The sequence below is a fragment of the Danio aesculapii genome, chromosome 15, assembly GCF_903798145.1.
Source record: "Danio aesculapii chromosome 15, fDanAes4.1, whole genome shotgun sequence".
Classification (NCBI taxonomy): Eukaryota; Metazoa; Chordata; class Actinopteri; order Cypriniformes; family Danionidae; genus Danio; species Danio aesculapii.
The window spans coordinates 38,132,221-38,150,591 of record NC_079449.1 but is presented as its reverse complement, the minus strand read 5'-3'; the positions used below and the strand labels follow the sequence as shown (position 1 = coordinate 38,150,591).

The 18,371-nt window shown below is 37.5% G+C and overlaps 1 protein-coding gene across 8 annotated transcripts in view; it reads right to left on the bottom strand.

Annotated features, from left to right (window-relative positions):
• Positions 1–18,371, bottom strand: part of tenm4 (teneurin transmembrane protein 4) — a 493,967-nt gene that overhangs the window by 203,286 nt on the left and 272,310 nt on the right. For 5 of the 8 annotated variants that reach the window (XM_056474300.1, XM_056474301.1, XM_056474303.1 and 2 more), the window contains 2 exons: positions 12,778–12,876; positions 7,821–8,056 (listed from right to left, as the gene is read on the bottom strand). In XM_056474300.1, coding sequence (XP_056330275.1) covers positions 7,821–8,056; positions 12,778–12,876 — 335 coding nt within the window. Of the gene's footprint in view, positions 1–7,820; positions 8,057–12,777; positions 12,877–14,133; positions 14,209–18,371 lie in introns of all 8 variants that reach the window. The other 3 variants (XM_056474302.1, XM_056474306.1, XM_056474308.1) reach the window with 2 other exon arrangements.

Sequence of the window (18,371 nt, the reverse complement as noted above, 5' to 3'; positions counted from 1 at the left end):
CATTAATTAAAGGCTTATTACATGGTAGCAAACCCTACATTTACAAAACCGTGAAAAGTGGCCTGAAAAACGATGAAGCCTTTGACATCCGTCACCACGCCGTATGAGAATGGCCATCCTCCAGCTTACTCAATCAATAGCCATTTGGAAAATTGCAGGGCGCGCATTTTGTTGATTACATTCCTGCATTCCGTCAGATTTGGGCATTCCTGAAAAAAGGTCTGACTGTTGCCGTTACTTTTGCAAGAAAGCATTTGTTGAGGCGATAAAAAGTCGAGGCTGTCTAGAGAGACAATATAAATGCAAACGACCGGGCGCCTCCGCCTCCTTCAGTACCGCTGGAATTGACTATGTCAAAGGCGGACAGACGCGCTACGAGACAGATGGCTCGGTTTGTCATCACCCAAGATCAAGTAAGGCATTCCTCTAGCTCTCTTTTATTTTCTGCAGCACACCAGCTGATTTGTGGCTCTGTTGGTGGAAGCGGAAAGTGCTGTGTGCGCATGTGCAGAGGAGGTGAACAATCAAATAAAAGGCACCTAGGTGTCGTTCTAAATGTCCAAGTAATTGCTCCTTCAAGGGGCCTATCTTCAATCTGGATCCTTTCGTAACTTCTCCTGTCTAGCTCTGATGTAAAATACCTCACACTTTCTGGCTACCCCCCACTACCCAACCTCATTATGATTTATGTCTGAGCTGTCCCAGTATCTATGATTTTCGAGAGTGCGTTGGGAAGAGTCCAGCTTATGAAATATGTTTCTCAACCTCGCCCAAACTCTTCCATCATCCAAATTCACTCTTTTTCTCTCTCTCTTTTAGCTGTCAGCCAAGCTGCCTGAGTTGGGAGCAAAGCAGGGACAGGTGGAAGTGGTCTAAGTTAGCTGTTTTTTTTAATGAGGGTCCCGCTGGAATGGCAAGTGGAAAGGCCCCATGACCTGTTGAGAGTAAAACAGCAGCAGTGCTGAAATGCAATCCTGGACACACACAACATCCATGCAATCTCTGTTTTGGCAGGCCATTTTGGCAGATCCGCGCTAGCCAATTAGGAAGCAGAAAGCTTGAACAAACTACTGCTTCACTCTGAGAGTAACACAAGGCTCATTACTGTACTACTTCTGTGTTTCAAACCTTTGCAACACCTCCTGAGAAACAGGCAACACTATCCATCCATTTACGTACAAAAAGGCATTATCCTGGGTCAAAAAAAAAGGACAATGCTGGGATCTGAAGGGCAGCATAATCCTGGGTTGAGAAATGCCATCTCTTGCTCATCCGTCATCGAATGGACAGGGCACATTAGCAAGCATATGGTTAATTAATTCCCCTTAGACATTTGAATGGATGAGCCTTGAACACGGCAGCTCTCAGTCCTCTCATTAGTCGTCTAATTACTCTGACACCCCTCCTGCAGGGATCGTGGGGTGCAAGATCTTTGGCTCTTCTTGGGAGGGATATATAATATCAGACTATGGAATCCTCACCTGGAAACTAGGAATCCTCAACCAAGAAACAAAAATGTCTTAAGGTAGGAAGGCAGGTGTGGGGATAATGGACACCACTTTTGCAAATGGAAGTAACAAAAACAAAATAACAGGTCTGACATAGTAAAAGTGGAATTTGGAGAGTTTACAAGACAGTACCATGGTTGCCGATGGATGATACTTCATTCAGTGCAGAGTTTCTTCTTACATAAATGTGACTATAGTTCATCTTTAAAGATTTCTGTTACTTGTTTGCTTACTTGCTTTGAGCACAGATGGATTTTAAGCCCTTAAAAACACACATAGGTGTCAAATCAATCTGCAGACAAACCAGTGAAACCTTGGAGAGCACTCCTGAGTGTTAAGTTTCCCCAGTGAAGAGTGCTTCATCTTTTCACAAAAACTCCCAGTGGATTTTCCTTGTCTCTGTGTCCTTCTCTGGTCTCACTTCAAGTTCAGACGCTTGACTATAAATTAAAAGCAGCAAAATGCACATCATCAGCAAGTTAGTAGATCAAAATGTCTAAACCATTTTTCACTTTCACTCTGAAGCTTAGAGAAATCTGCCAGGAGTGAAAAAAAATCTACTCTGGTCATGGTGTGTATAAAATCTAACCACAGAATATGTACTTTAAAATAATGCCTTGATATAATAGCTTTGATTCAGCTGGCAGTTGCCAATTTAAGAGACAAATATGTCCACAGTGATACTAATTGCAGAGAACGTCCCCCAGGACAACCTGGTGCTAAGTGCCCAAGAGTAAGTAAGCAGGACTGTGGCCTAACTTCCCAGTTTAAGAGTCATTCATATTCAGGTTGGAAATAAATATAGGCTACGACAAGTTAACCTAAACCCACTAACTATGCAAGTCTAAACACCTCTGGTCCATCCAATTCCAAAACGCCAATCCCTCAGTATCCTGGATGTATGTCATGTCAGATAAACCTGAAAATGCCTTAAGCTGGTTGTAACACTAAGATGCAAAAAGATAGAAAACAAAAGCATGGAGCTTCAAAGTCTATCGACAATTTGAATGAGTGTCTTATGACTATGACTGAGGTTGCATGTTGGGCAGTACAATGAGGGCCCAGCACGCTAAGAAATGAACACAGAGGGAAGCTGATGACCTTCAGATGCCGAGGACATAATGACCTTCTTAATGAGCATGCCACCACTGAGAAAATGGCACACGGCTCCCAATTTCTGCGATCTCACTCCTTTCCAGGAAGCAGTTCTTGCAAACTCCACAGAAAAAAGAGAATAGAGGGAAATGGCAAAACTATGCGGCAAGTCAAAAACATCTGTCAGGAGGTTTAATTGGGTTCATTAGACAACACAGCTAGAGTTTCCAATTACAGGCCTACATAATTAATTGCACTTGAAATTAAATATATTTTCTCATCAGCTTTTAATTAAACGTGACCCCTTGTTGTTGATTGAATCCCAGATTCTCAGGGTGAGCTGCGGTTTCATACGTGTTTACCTGAGGTGCACAGGGAGATGAGCTTGATTTTGGAAGAGGGTTAGGTTGGGGTGGGGTGTCTGTAATTACATGAAGTGATTAAGATACATCAGCTTGGTGGGCTTTACAAGGCTCCTAACAAGGTCAGAGCTTAACTAGCCTTCGAGTTAACTCAGGGAATAACTTCATTAAGCACATCGCTTAGGCATTTTATGTGGACAGCACGATCAAGTTTTGTTCCGGAATCTAGTGAGCTGCTGCCTATTAAGAAGTTATATTCAAAGTATTTTAAAGAGTAAAAAAGAATGCTCTACCTACATAAAACAATTGGCAATTCTGCAGAACACACAAATGAAGTGCATAAAAGGCATAACTCACAGTTGGTAAAAGACCATATGATAAATAACCAAATGAGCATACAATGCACTCCATGCACAACATAAATAAAATAAATTATAAAATAGGGAAACAATGCACAAACATTTCTCACAATGCACTCAACTGCAGAACTGAGCATAATGAGGCTTCTTTGACAACAGCATGATCTTGCTGCCCGCTGTTTACAGTTTGGAACAAAGATGTTTGCACCTGGAACACATCTACGGAAGCACATAGATGCAAAAATCTTTCATGCAGGGGCTTTACTTTTATTGGGCCTCCATCTAGATAGAAAACCAACTAGTTCTTAAAACTCCTCAGCATCCTAATGATTTTTAAGTGACATTAAAAATTAGGTACTTGAATCTGAATGAATCGTTTTATACATTTTACTTATTATGTGCATTGATGTATTTATGTTGTCCTGATATTTAAAATATATAAGGCTATAAATATATCTGTCATCAATTTTTGTAAATACATTTAGAATTACATTGTTGACCCATCTTTTACATTTGAACCCACCCTTACCTAACAGTAATGGTCGTGCCCAACTGAGCCTGGTTTCTCTCAATGTTATTTTTTTTCCTTCACGTTCATAAAGTGATGAAATTTGTCACTCGCCACTGTCGCCACTGGCTTGCTTGATTAGGGACTTGTGGAGCTGTATGTCGAGACATTTGCTCTTCAGCGTTTGGACTTTCAGCAGTGAAAATTAAACCACACTGAACTGAACTAAACTGAACTTCAACTCTGAAAACTGGACTGACAGTTTCAATTTACTAGAACTTCTATAATAATCTGCTTTGACACAATCTACATTGTAAAAGTGCTATAAAAATAAAGATGAATTAGAGTACCACCAAACCTGTCCCTAAACTTACCTATATCCGACATCAATAGCATCATAAGTGCTGTGCAATACAGTATGAACACAATAATGTACTCATTCATTCATTAATTTTCTTTTTGGCTTAGTCCCTTTATTAATCCGGGGTCGCCACAGCGGAATGAACCGCCAACTTGTCCAGCATATGTTTTACACCGCGAATACCCTTTTAGCTGCAACCCATCTCTTGGAAACATCCATACACACTCATTCACACTCGGACAATATAGCCAACCCAATTCACCTGTACTGCATGTGTTTGGACTTGTGGGGGAAACCGGAACACCCGGAGGAAACCCACGCAAACGTGAGGAAAACATACAAACTCCACACAGAAACGCCATCTGACCCAGCTGAGGCTCGAATCAGCAACCTTCTTGCTGTGAGGTGACAGCACCACCTACACCACGCCACCATGTCGCCCAATAATGTATTTATTTTTGTAACTCAAGTACCAAGTGGTTAGAGCCACTTATTACAAAGTGACACCAAATTTTCTACATACAGTAGACCACTACAAAGGTCAGTCACTTTTCACAACATAAATAGCTCACCTCATACAAATCGCACAGTACAAGAGTAGCTTAAAATCATGTAGGTCTATAGGCTAGTCATTAAAGTTATGAACAAAGCTGAGCAATTAGAATTACCAGCAATTCCACATCACTGTCAGAAAATCACAGGGTAGTAATTATAAAGTTTTTTTTTAGATGATTGAACGGATGGTTAGAGTTTATTTTGGTTCTACCGCAATGCATATGTATTCTCGTAGCTTATGCTGTGGAAAGCTGTTTATCTCTAATAATGAAGACATATCTGTGAGACCTCCATTTAGATGCACCTTGTGCAAATGACTTTGCACTCAAAGTTCCTCCCCTGTACTTTCAAATTCAAAAAATATGATTTCATTCTGTGAGCTCTTTGTAACAATTTACATTCTAAGTAGATATACATTATGCAAAACCATTTCATGCTGTCCGATAAAAAATGGCTATACAAAAGATAACTGTTTTTATTGATTTACTCTTGAAGGTGTGGACACACTTTATTTTGAACTGCAAGAAATGCTCTTATCTTCTTGACTATTCCACTTCTTGCATGAAATTATATAAGAAGCATAACAGAATTACTAGCAGACACCATTCTGCATCACAGTAAAACCAGAGTAGGTTTATAGACTGTGCTCATAACTAATATAGCAGTGCATTTAATACATAAACGACAGTTAAAGGCATAGTTCACCCTAAACTGAAAAATCTGTCATAAAAGAATGTATTTTGAAGAAAGCTGGAAATCTCTCATATTTTTTCCTACTATGGAAGTCTACAGCTGCAGGTTTTCAGCTTTCTTCCAATACCTTGTTTTGTGTTCAACAGAATAAAGAAACTCAGTCCACTCAAGGGTGAGAAATTAGTGTTTTGGGGTGAACTATCCCTTTAAAAATTCTCTGTACCCACTGTTAAACACATAAATGTTAACCAAGCAGGACCAATATAATAAACACCAGCATGTGGTGTTCCTATGGCTCAATCGTATCTCACTTCATCTGCCGTCCCCTATTGATTTGGTTCAGTGACTAAGCTGAATATAGTTGCAGGACACAGAAATTTCCCAACAATGTGAGAAATCAATAATATCCACTGTAATCTGCTGGAGCTGAGCATTTAAATGACTGAAAGGCAAATCACATACAGCATCTTTATGTGTCTCTCTGCTCTGGCACAACACGGAAACAGATCAAATTCAACACAAAAGTCTCTTTCAGTCAGACAACACATTGATAATCATCGGTAGCATAGATTCAGAGCAGCGATTAAATAACAAAACCTTTTTTGGGTCTTTACAACAATGTAGTAAATATAAAATGAATTGTCTCAATGTACAATTAACCCAGAATAGAAAGAAGCAGAAGGTGGTTTGGTACCAGTAAGTGGGTTTGGATTAGCATGCTGGTTCTGGTTTGAAGTTTTTAAATGGCTTTTAATTTCCTGTGAGTTGGTTAGGTGACTGGTTAAACCACCCTATAAAGACTGGCTAAACCACTATAAAGTGTCATTTACACTAGTGTGTTTTCATTCTAAAACACATAAGCTTTGTTACGGTTATACTTGATGTCAAATTTAGCCTGAAAATGCTAAATACCCTTTGAAAATGCTAAATAGCTTGTTTTAGTTTGGAAATTTTACAGTGTAGATAGTCTTAAATGCAAACTTTTGAAAAAATGGATTGGATTGGTCTTCTGGACTCTATTGTTCCCTGATTCAACAAGCCTGTCTCATATGACCATTACACCATTACAAGTAAGACTGTAAGCTTGGATGGCGGTAAAATATGTGCATGCCCAGGAAGCATGAATGGTCACGTATTAAACGTTTTAGGCTTTATGGTGTGATAATTTTTATGAAACCCAGTAAAAACACCAGTCTGGAAAAGGTGCATTTTCAATCTAAAATGTCCTTTTAAAACAAAATCATATTAGTGTAAATGACACCTAAGTGTCAACAATGACGTCTAATCTTGGTCTCTACATACACTGTAAATGTAATTTACAAATCTAATTGTCTTTCATCATTTAATATTTAACCTCAGGTCACCAACAATGGCTATATTTATTTTAAAAAATTATTAATTTAACATGCATTTAGTATAATTTCAATAAAATGTATACACTAAATAAGTAGCAATTTTGCCTTAATTTAAAAATTAAATAAAGTCGACACATATATATGTGTGTGTGTGTGTGTGTGTGTGTGTGTGTGTGTGTACATTAAGAGTTCAGATACAAAAGCTGCTGTCTTGGGGAAAAAAAAGTGCTGTCTGAAATTTTCTTTAAAATCATTTTTTTTTTCAGGCTCCTGTATGTTGGTTCAGTAATTTTACTTTTATGGCAATTGATACTTTCTTTTCATTGCCTTTAATTAGCAAAAAATAAATAAAATTAACATGCAAAAGAAAAAAAATAGATAGATAGACAGACAGACAGACAGACAGACAGACGGATAGATGGATGGATGGATGGATGGATGGATGGATGGATGGATGGATGGATGGACGGACGGACGGCCGGACAGACGGACGGACTGACAGATGATTGATGGATGGATGGACGGACGGACGGACGGACGGACGGACGGACGGACGGATGGACGGACGGACAGACAGACAGACAGACAGACAGACAGACAGACAGACAGACAGACAGATGATGGATGGATGGATGGATGGATGGATGGATGGATGGATGGATGGAACGACAGACAGACAGACAGACAGACAGACAGACAGACAGTCAGACAGACAGACAGACAGACAGACAGACAGACAGACAGACAGACAGACAGACAGACAGACAGACAGACAGACAGACAGACAGACAGACAGATAGATAGATAGATAGATAGATAGATAGATAGATAGATAGATAGATAGATAGATAGATAGATAGATAGATAGATAGATAGATAGAATGACAGAACGATAGATAGATGGAATGATTTTATCTACATAGAAATCAATTAATTGTAAAGTTGCCATAAACCTTATAAACCACTTTCAATCTCTTATATCTGTCAGTATTTTAGACTGAATGATGACAAAAACTGAACTTACCAATAAAGTATGCCAACAGGAACACCAGGGTGACGGAGATGAGGATGGCACTGAGGGCGGCACATTTCCAGTTGCAGTGCTTATAGGGTTTCTTCAGGCTAAAGGCAGGCCGTGAGAAGGTGTTTCTTGGCAGGGGCCGGGGCGGAGGAGAGTACACCGTGCTGGACGTCAAAGGGTAACCAGGTGAAGTGGTGCAGTACAAAGGCGAGGTCCCGCCAGGCTTGAAAAGAAAATGTCTGCAGAGACGCAGAAAACGCTGTTGCTCAAGTTCACAAAAAAGCAGGCGACAGAGTGCACTGTGTGATACAGAAAGTGTTTTTCTTTAATCATGTAAAACAATGTCTTAGGTTTGTGTCCCCGCACTGGTCAGTACTGCTGTTGCTAAGCATTTTTCCAAGCTGTTGCCATTGGAGCTCTGGCTAGGAGCAATACACACTGTTCCCCTGAGGGGTGTTTTTTTTTTTTTTTTTCCTTATCAGAATTCTGAATCGATATCAGATTTAATTTACAGAGCGAGTGACCACAGCGGATTCTTGTTAATACAAGCCCTCGCAGTGACTTCTAATTCACCTTAAGGGTGCGTGTGTCAAAAAGATATTGCAGGATGTACAGTTGAAGTCTGAATTATTAGCCCACCTAAATTATTAGCCCCCTGTATATTTTACCACAATTTCTGTTTAATGGAAATACAATTTTTTTTCCACAAATTTCTAAACATAATAATTTTAATAACTAATTTTAAATTTATTTTATCTTTGCCATGATGACAGTACTTAATATTTCACTAGATATTTTTCAAGATACTAGTGTCCAGCGTAAAGTGACATTTAAAGGGCCATAAAGCACCCCCCACACCCCCACCACCAACCCCCCAATCTCAGCAGGGTGTTTTCACACCTCTAGTTTGAAAAAAGTCAGGAAAGTTTGTAAGTCCAGCTTCATTTAGGTGGCAGTGTAAAGTGGCGAAAGAGGGAAATTTATAATATTAGTTGCATAAAAGTTTCAGTTCGAGCATGCACGGATATTCACAGAGGGAAAACAACACACAGACGCAGGGAAGAAAGACAGTCACCATGTTTACATGGACATCAGTAATCAAATTATTTGCCAAATACTTAATTTGTCGACTTTAACTGCAGTTTGGCACTTTCATTTTCATTTAGGAACATTTCATGCATGCCAAACGAGCTATTGGATGCGAGGAACTGCTGGAAGAGTGTAGTTTTAATGAAATGTTTGATACTGCACACTATATGGGAGAAGAAAAAACCTCGGTAACTTAGATGCACTCGGTAAGTAGCGTCAGAAAGCCGTGTGTGTATAGGCTATCCAGTCACAAAAATGTGGCGAAAATCCTACACGACAGTAATTGTTTGATTAAGGTGTTTATATGTTTACACTCGGAGAGCAGCATTTACAGCGGATCTTTCAGTCCATAATATTGTAGTGATATTAACGTACTGTAAACTTAGTAAATGAATTATTTTGACAAAGGTATGTCTTTAAAAACTGAAAGACAACTGCTGACGATACGAACTAACTTGCTATCTGAATAAACAAAAACAAAGAACATTGATCACACACTTACCAAATCTGTAGAGAAAGGACAATCAACACGAACTGGAATCACGTCTTTTTTTAAAAAGGAGACGAGTGGCAAATCTGGATTTCACCATTTCCAGATGCGAAAAGCTCTCGGCTAAAAAATGTTCCTTATAAACATATTTTTTTGTTGCATGTTAGCAGACCACTGTGATCCACACGTGAGTCCAGCTTTGCTCTCATAGCAGGGAATTGAAAACAAAACCTTCGTTGCGGCACATTTATAAATGCAACACTGATGACCAATGTCTCTGAACAATTCTTCTTCTTCCACTTATTTTAATTACATCTGAACATTGTAACAGGTAAAAACTGTCTTCGAAGCTATCATGCATATTAAGGAAGTTGCACCTCATACACAATAGAGTGGGCTGATTGGTTTGAGCTAAGTTTATCTTTTGAATTAATGATGAATGTTCAAAGACGTCACATTGTTACTGCCGGTACAGACAGCCAGTCTACATGCTGGATTTCACACAAGGATCTAATCGCTGTGATGTAGCTTCAAAATTTCCTTTCAAACCGGAACAATGAATTTGCTCGAAATAACGCAAAAACAACCAATTTTTTACTTTTTTGTGAAATATATTTGTCCTAATAGTGTTTTTAGCAGCGTGGGACACATATATGACTGTCAGTATCTCAAAAAATGTGTTTTGGTGTTTTGTGACCCTTTAAAGCAGGGGTCACCAATCTCGGTCCTGCAGGGCCGGTGTCCCTCCAGGGTTTAGCTCCAACTTGCCTCAAAACACCTGCCTGGGTGTTTCAAATATACCTAGTAAGACCTTGATTAGCTTGTTTAGGTGTGTTTGATTAGGGTTGGAGCTAAAATCTGCAGGACATCGGCCCTCCAGGAACAACTTTGGTGACCCCTGCTTTAACTAGGTTAATTAGGGTAATAGGCAATTCATTGTATAACAGTGGTGTGTTCTGTAGACAATCGAACATCAAAATATGACTTTTTCCAAAAGAAAATACATTATAGAAAATACTGTGAAAAAATCCTTGCTTTTTTAAACATCATTTGGGAAATATTTTAAAAAAGAAGGCTTATGATTTTGACTTCAACTGTACAGTACATTATCAAGACAGCTTATTCACAGTGGAGGAGGCCAGATCTAAAGATCAAAAAATATATATATATAATAATAATAATAAAGCAGTGCGATAATCTGTGGCGAATTCATTCGCTTGGAAAGCTGCTGTCATGCTGCACTGACCGGATGAGGGGACACTCAGAAACAAACCACACTTCGTCCTAATGATGTACAAGAAAACGGAACAGACTTGCAAAAACTTGTACGGCTAGTGCACACTACTTGACAGAGCCTTGTTCAGCTTGCTCCCCTTCATGTTTCGTCGCAGAGACGGAGACAGCATAGCCTCTTAGCACGTCTCACCAATGCTTAGATGTTCTCTGATAAATTGTCTCTGACATGAAAGAGGCCACATCTCCCAACTTCTATCCCTATTTTCATCTTTTTTTTCTCTCCTTGCCTATGTGAAAACCTTTTTTATTGAATAGCATTGCTATGTGCCAAAAGTTGTAGCAGGGTTGTAAATTGGATTCAGAATTGTAGCCCCAACCTCTCTCTGAGCTATAGCCTCCTTTTCCAATCCTGTCCCATGATAGCATTCCTAATTATTTTCTCTTTCTCCTTTACAGTCTTGTCCCAAAACAGAAGAAAGATGTGCACTTAATGCATCTTTATTCATTATCTATTTGAACATAAAAATCACCAACAATAAAACTTTTTCTCTGTCCAAAACGATTTCGGATAAGAAGTCAGCAAATTATTTTGTAAAGTCTGTGGTGTGGTGTGATGTATTTGAAGCCAGATCGCTGAGTGATCCTAAACATATTACTATTTGTTATGCCAATGCCTCGACCTTTTCCTTTAAGATGAGGCTCATGTTTATAATGATATCCTTCAAGTAAAGATTTTAAGGTTATGTAATCATCTGGTTTTAAACAGAGCACATTCAACTTTAGATTGATAATCAAATCATTAAAATATTTCTGATTACAAGAATTAACATTCGACCTACCAACGTTATACAACTACTGCTATGGCCATAGCAGTCATTGTGACTGATCTGCAACAAATCAATTTTTCAAATCATGTTTACTTTCAAATCTTGTTTACTTTTTTAATTGAGCTTTGAATGTCCACCAAATTACTCCAAAAAGGCTATTTTTTTTGTAATATAGCTTAAAAACATATGCAAAAGGTGTATACCACAAAATAAAGTGATATTTTTACAACATTATCATCTAGGTAAACTATGCCAATGCCTCCACCTTTCCCTTTAAGATGAGGCTCATGTTTAAAATAATATTCTTCAAGTGAAGCCTTGTTTAAGGTTATGTAATCATCTGGTTTTAGCCAGGTTTTTATTAAAAGAGCGCATCTAATTTTAGATCGATTATTAAATCATTCAAATAATTTTGATCACAAGAATTAACATTGGAACAACAAACATTCTAAAATTACTAGAATTACCATAGCAGTCATTCTGACTGATCTGTAACAAATCAATGTTTCAAATCATATTTATTTTCAAAGTGTCTAGTGAGATTTTAGAATTAAACTTTGAATGTCCGCCATATTACTCTAAAAATGCTCTTTTTTTGTAATATAACTTAAAAATGTATGTGCAGGTGTGTATCTAAGAAAAAGTTATATTTTTTTACAACAACAACATTACCATCTGGGTAAACAACATTTTTTGTGTGTAAAACAACATTCTCAAACATATTATGTAATTAGTCTACTGTCATAATCAAAAAAAAATATGGCAGATTACAGGACTGCCTGTGCGCAGGTGGGTAGTGTTTCTTTACAAAGTCACATCGCTATCTACTGGTCTGGCATGATGAATACAGTGTTTTCACGGAGCTTTGTTTCTGACTATACTGACTATCTGTATGTGCCATCTATATGTCAACTTTTAAAAAATTGGAAAGGATGAAAAGGAAGCTCTCAGTTTTTAGTAAATTGTGGTTGTGTAAGGAGTAATTGATGCCCTCTGACACCAATGGTAAAAAAATGTCATCCTGTAAGACTTAAATGAATGTTTCTGTCTTGTAGTGTGCACTTGACCATATGCATACTGTAGTTCCTTAGCAAAAATGCTAAAGCATTCAGGGTTAATTAGAAAAATTATTAGTCTGGTGTTCATAAAAATAAAAACAATAAATAAACATTATTTTAAAAAGCATGCAATTCCCTACAGTAAATGATGAATTATGTTAGAGTCTGTTACAAACGGCACTATGTAGTGAGAAACAAGATACCACTATGCAGCATGGCAAAGCAGATTCCAGCAGCCGCAGTCAGATCATGCAACATACCCATCAGTGTAAGCGCCGTCGCGGCGAGCTGTCGCCAGTATGTCCATCTCTATAAAGTTGTCCTGCAAAGTCTCTAGGAATGTCTGCTTTGCTATGTTTCTACACACAGGTGGAGAGATGGACAGATGGAACGAGAGTGAGACATGCGTGCAAGAGGGAGTCACAGATGTGCAAACACAAAAAAAATAAATAAATAAAATGCCATCACCCGGTGAATCTGTGTAAACGGACAGAGTGGGACAAGGACACACACACACACACACACTTTTTTTTCCATTGACAAGGTGCTGGTGCCGGATCCGGTGCTCGGTTTAGAACAATTTTAACAGCATTGTTCAAGGGCAGAAAAAAAATATTTAGAACAACTGTTCTCAATCTATTTATCAACAACATTAGAGAACTGTGTGTGGAAAATGTCTTCATCATGTGATGTTTTCTAAAATAACAATTCAGTATGGGAACGCTTATGTTAAAGCATTGGTTTACCCAAAAAATAAAATCCAGTTATTAAATGCGTATGGCATTTCATTTCACTCTCCTGAGGCCATCATTCACCTTTGGAACACAAATTAATATCTTTAAGATTAAATCTAACACCCTACATAGACAGTAAACCCTACATAGACAGCAATGAACCAACAAGGTCATTGTGAAAACATTCTATGTGACTTTTGTGGTTCAGTTGTAATTAGACGAAGCTCCAAGAAAACTTGTGTGTGCCATGATCTTTTGATGTTGTGTGCCATGAACTTTAGATGTTCCTGATCTTTTGTGTAACAGCAGACAGTAGCTTTGAATGATCAAACACTTTCCAAACCTGTTTCTAGAGGGCCACTGTCCTTCGGAGTTTAGTTCAAACCCTAAATAAACACACCTGATCCAGCTAACCAAGGTCTAGAAACTTCCAAGAAAAAGTGTTAGACATGTTTGGAGCTAAGCATGGTAATATTCCAATTCCAATTTCATTTTCAATTCTGGGAGTCACAATTTGATTCCATTCTTAACCTATTTCTTGTGCTGTGCAAAAACATAATTTCAACTTTACATTAAAACTTTGAATTCAACGTTACACAACTAAACTCTGCAGGACATTGTCTATCAAGGAACAGACCTTGCTCTTAAAGATTGTGATGCTCTTTAGCTTAAGTAATGTGGCCAATTGTGAAGCACTTGTGACAGGTATTGCCTTTAAAAGATGTCTGCAGATCCACAGGCCAGGCACCAGCACCCTTTCAGTGAAAGTAGGGATACACAGATATCCTTATGGAACTAATGTGCTGTGTAAGGTATTTATCCCCGTGAAATCCGGCACGCCCCACACCCGAGAGCACCTCCGCTCTTTTACCGCACATGTACCTTGTGTTGTACGACCCATGCCCCTCTCTGCAAGCGTCCTGTTCTTCTCTGATAAACATTAGAGTATTCTGGCTCCTTTATGATCGTGGTTAGAAGAAAACAAGCTGTTACTTTTCCACTCACTTCTTTGTGTTTCAGGGGCTGACACAACACTTTTTCAGAAGAATCACACATTATACCGACAGAATTCCCGAGGGGTTATGCTAAACCCTGCTTTAAGATGTGATTTTCTTGCCATTTTTTAAATAATAAATGGTTTCATAAAGCAGAGGTTTATTAGCATTCAGAGGAGAACTCTGCATGCATTCAGTGAAGCGTGTCTGCTGGAGCTCCGTGGCCCCCGAGACGGCTGTTCCATAAGGGAAGACTGAGATAATGCAATGGAGAAATGAACCGTCAACATGCACTGGGCAGGCGCGACACCTTTAATTCAACAAGAGAAAATGTTTGTTTTCTTTTCGTCGCGGCTGTTCCAGACTGCCTGCCTGCTCTGCTCATTGTCTTTGGTCCAGCTTATGTACATTTGTTCATTTGTTTGGCCATTGGGAGGCAAATTAAAAGTTTCAAACGGGGGCCAGAAGAGCCCAGAGACCAGTTTGGAGGAGTCAGAAAAGAAGCCTATGAGAAAATCTCACTTCCTGGCTCTTGTCCAATGGGAGGGCTCGATAAGCCAACATATCCAGGGACTCATCCGAGCCATTCCAGCCTGCTGTACAAAAGTCGTGAGAGGGAACCATTACAAAGCCATTAGCTAAAGCCTAAATGACAGGCCATCTTTCACTGCCCTTGTGGATATTGCTAATGGTTCCAATTTCATCAGAGGGATTCGGATAATTGATCGCTCTTTTTTTCTTTTTAGATAGGAGGGAGGTGGGGTGTGATGTCACTGATTTACTCTGTTTCTGCCACTCTCCTCATGCCGCATGCTGGCTGGCGTGGCCATCTGTTTCCCTCTCCCAGAGGAATACCTGGTCCAGATTAAAGTTTGGGGAAATCCATGATGTTTAATCAGTCATTATGTTCCTAACTGTTCCCACCGAAGAATCAAATTAACATTCATTTTCCTGTTGAGTGGACCGTTCACACCAGGGCTGGTCACAAACACATCAAGATGACAAAGAAATTGTGAGGTTCCAAGTTAATTTCCTAATGTTTAAGCAGTGCTATGTAATTTACATTTAGTCATTTAGCAGACGCTTTTGTCCAAACTGATTTACAATTGAGGAGGTATCCAGTGATTCAACAAGAAGAGACAATAATTAATGTTGTAATTAATCCAAATTCAATTTTGATTTTGGCCTCCGATGGTTAAATAATCAAAATAAAATGACTATTGGTTCGTATTGAAGCAGTCCACATTTGTTCCTATGCAACACCCATTTCAAATGGAAATCAGTGAAATCATAATGCAACAAGGGACGTGCTTGATTAAATAAAGTGTATTGAATTTATAAAAGTGTGCAGTGTTGGGCAGCAGCATCGCTACAAGTAGTGACGCTACTAGCTTGACTACATTTCTTAGTAGTGTGGTGGTAGTGTCGCTACATTCTAAATCAAATAGCTTTTCAGTAACGAAGCCATTTTTTTAGTCAAGTAGCGCAGTGATGTCAATACAAGCTACATTTACTGATCACAAATAAATAAGTGATGGCACCGACATTCACAAAGCTGCGAGGTCGGTGTCGAGCCAATGAAAGTAAATCCACATGATGGGGAGAATGACGATTTCTTCTTCCCGTTTCACGGTGGTCGACAACAAACTTTTTGGTGGGTTTTAACTCGCGACTGAACTATCATAGTATGATGCATCGCTTAGGAAAAGAACGATGTAGTGACAAGTGTTTCCCAAAACCCGTAGTTTCTCTGTCGCAGATCCATCGTTTGAACCACGTTAGTTTTAACGCCCATAATGATGCTCTAAACGGGGTGGTAACAACTTTTTTAGAGAAGAACCCCATAATTTCTTTGTGCAAATTATATTGTTTTACACGCACATGCATTAAAAAAAAAATCCAATATTAGTTTTGATAAAAACATACTCTCACTTTCTATATTAATTTAAATATATGTAAATGGCACATATAGGGCTTTTGTTTCTTTTATAAATATCATTGAGAATATTCCATAGTCTATTCTAAATGAACATAAAATCACTTACAAAGCTAACACGTATTCTATTTTCATATATAAATCATATAAATATGTAATGAGGCTATTTAATAAGAAATGAAATTATATATTTATTTTTAATAGGAAAAAACATACTTTATTATTAATATTAATATTATTAATAATTATGATTATTATTATTATTATTAGGTAGGATGTTGTTTATTTATTTATTTTTTTTGAAAATCTACTTTTACAAATTGACACATTCAAACCACTGCAGAATTGTTCTAACCAGCAGCCACATGTCATATACAGTGCAGATACTTAATAAATAACCTACTATATATTAAAAGCATTAACGTATGCTATGTTTTTTGTTTTCACAAGCTTTGGAGACGTAACGTAAATTTCACTTTTAAATAATAGGTCACCCATAGCTTTCGCCATGAGCCACGTCTGTGTTCCAAATGACATCAATGTTTACGAAGTGCACTGCGAATGGAGCGCAATTGTAAACATGAAGATCGCTAAAACTGGGAATAGAACACAGTCAGAAACTATAATTCTAACTACAGTTCCAGAGGTGTAGTTGCAAGCACAGAAGTTTGCGACACAGCTTGCGAATGTTCTTTGGAACGACGGATTTGAGAAATGCCAAATCAAGGAACTATGTTTGTAATGACACAACTTGCGACCTTAGTTGGCTAATGATGGTTTTCGGAAATGCACCCCTGGTTGGTGACTTCGCAAACCAATTAGGCTAATACGAGAAACTTGCTTAACGGAAAGATGACTGAGAGAGAGGAGTTATTTCTGAAGCAGGATTTCTCGTGACCATTATTAATATGTTATTCTGATGCTGTGCTCAAAAAATACTTTAGTAATTTTTAGTAAGTACTATAATGTTTTTAAACTACACATTAGAGAAGTACTATATATATATATATATATATATATATATATATATATATATATATATATATATATATATATATATATATATATATATATATATATATATATATATATATATATAATAACTGTAGTGGTAAAGTGGTAATTACTGGTACTGGTAATTACTATTAGTTCTAATGATACTACATTATTTATTATGATACTACATTTATTTATTAATGAAGAGTTGTACATATATACACACACTATAATAGTTATTCCTAAATATTTCCCTTTACTATAAATTACTAAAGTATTTTAAATGTGTAACACCTGGTTTTATTGGATTTTTTGTTTTAGCTGTTTTATCCTATAATTTGTTTCTGTTTAGTACAGCATATTATTTGCAGTAAATAATTGAACTGAACAATTATCCCTCATGTTTCATTGACAGTTTTATTGATCACCAAGATATGATTTACTTGGATTTAAGTTAAGCTTCGATTTAAAAATTAAAATTGCAAAAATAGCTTAGATGTTGTTAAGCTACTTTTGCAAAACAGCTTTTAACTTACTTAGCTTACTACATTTCTCAGAGGGTAGCTAATAGCTTAGCTCACAAAATTTTTCAAGTAGCTTGCCCAACACTGGAAATGTGTATGAGAATACATCAACAGTCATCTCTTAGCTTAAGGTGCCGGTCTAAATCATCAAATACAGACAAACATGTCAAAGCGTGGTGCTTAGTAATTATTTGGAAACATTTTACTTGAAGGGGGTTCATAAGACATGTCATGAATGTGAATGGTGTTCATATATGCTTATGACAAATGTTATTAAGTGTCATTTGATCCATTTAATTGAGACATTGCTTGTTATGACAATTTGACAAACAAATACATCACAGCCAATCTTCAACTTTATCATTACAACATGACACTATCAAGACAACTTAACTTGTCATAAAACTGTAATAAACATGATTGTTATGATTCATTATAATCGTGTCATTTTGTTTGTTTTGGCACTAAAGACCACAATATATTTGAAAAATAGATATGATTTTATGATTTTTACTCAGAGGTAAAAATTGTTAGATGCTTTTAGATGTAAATTTAAATATTGTTTCCCACACAATTACAAAATAAACGACTAAAATGATAGTGTTAGTTGTATTGTATTCTACTCATTTATTATTTTAATTTTTTTCAAAATGACATCGCCTCAGTTTG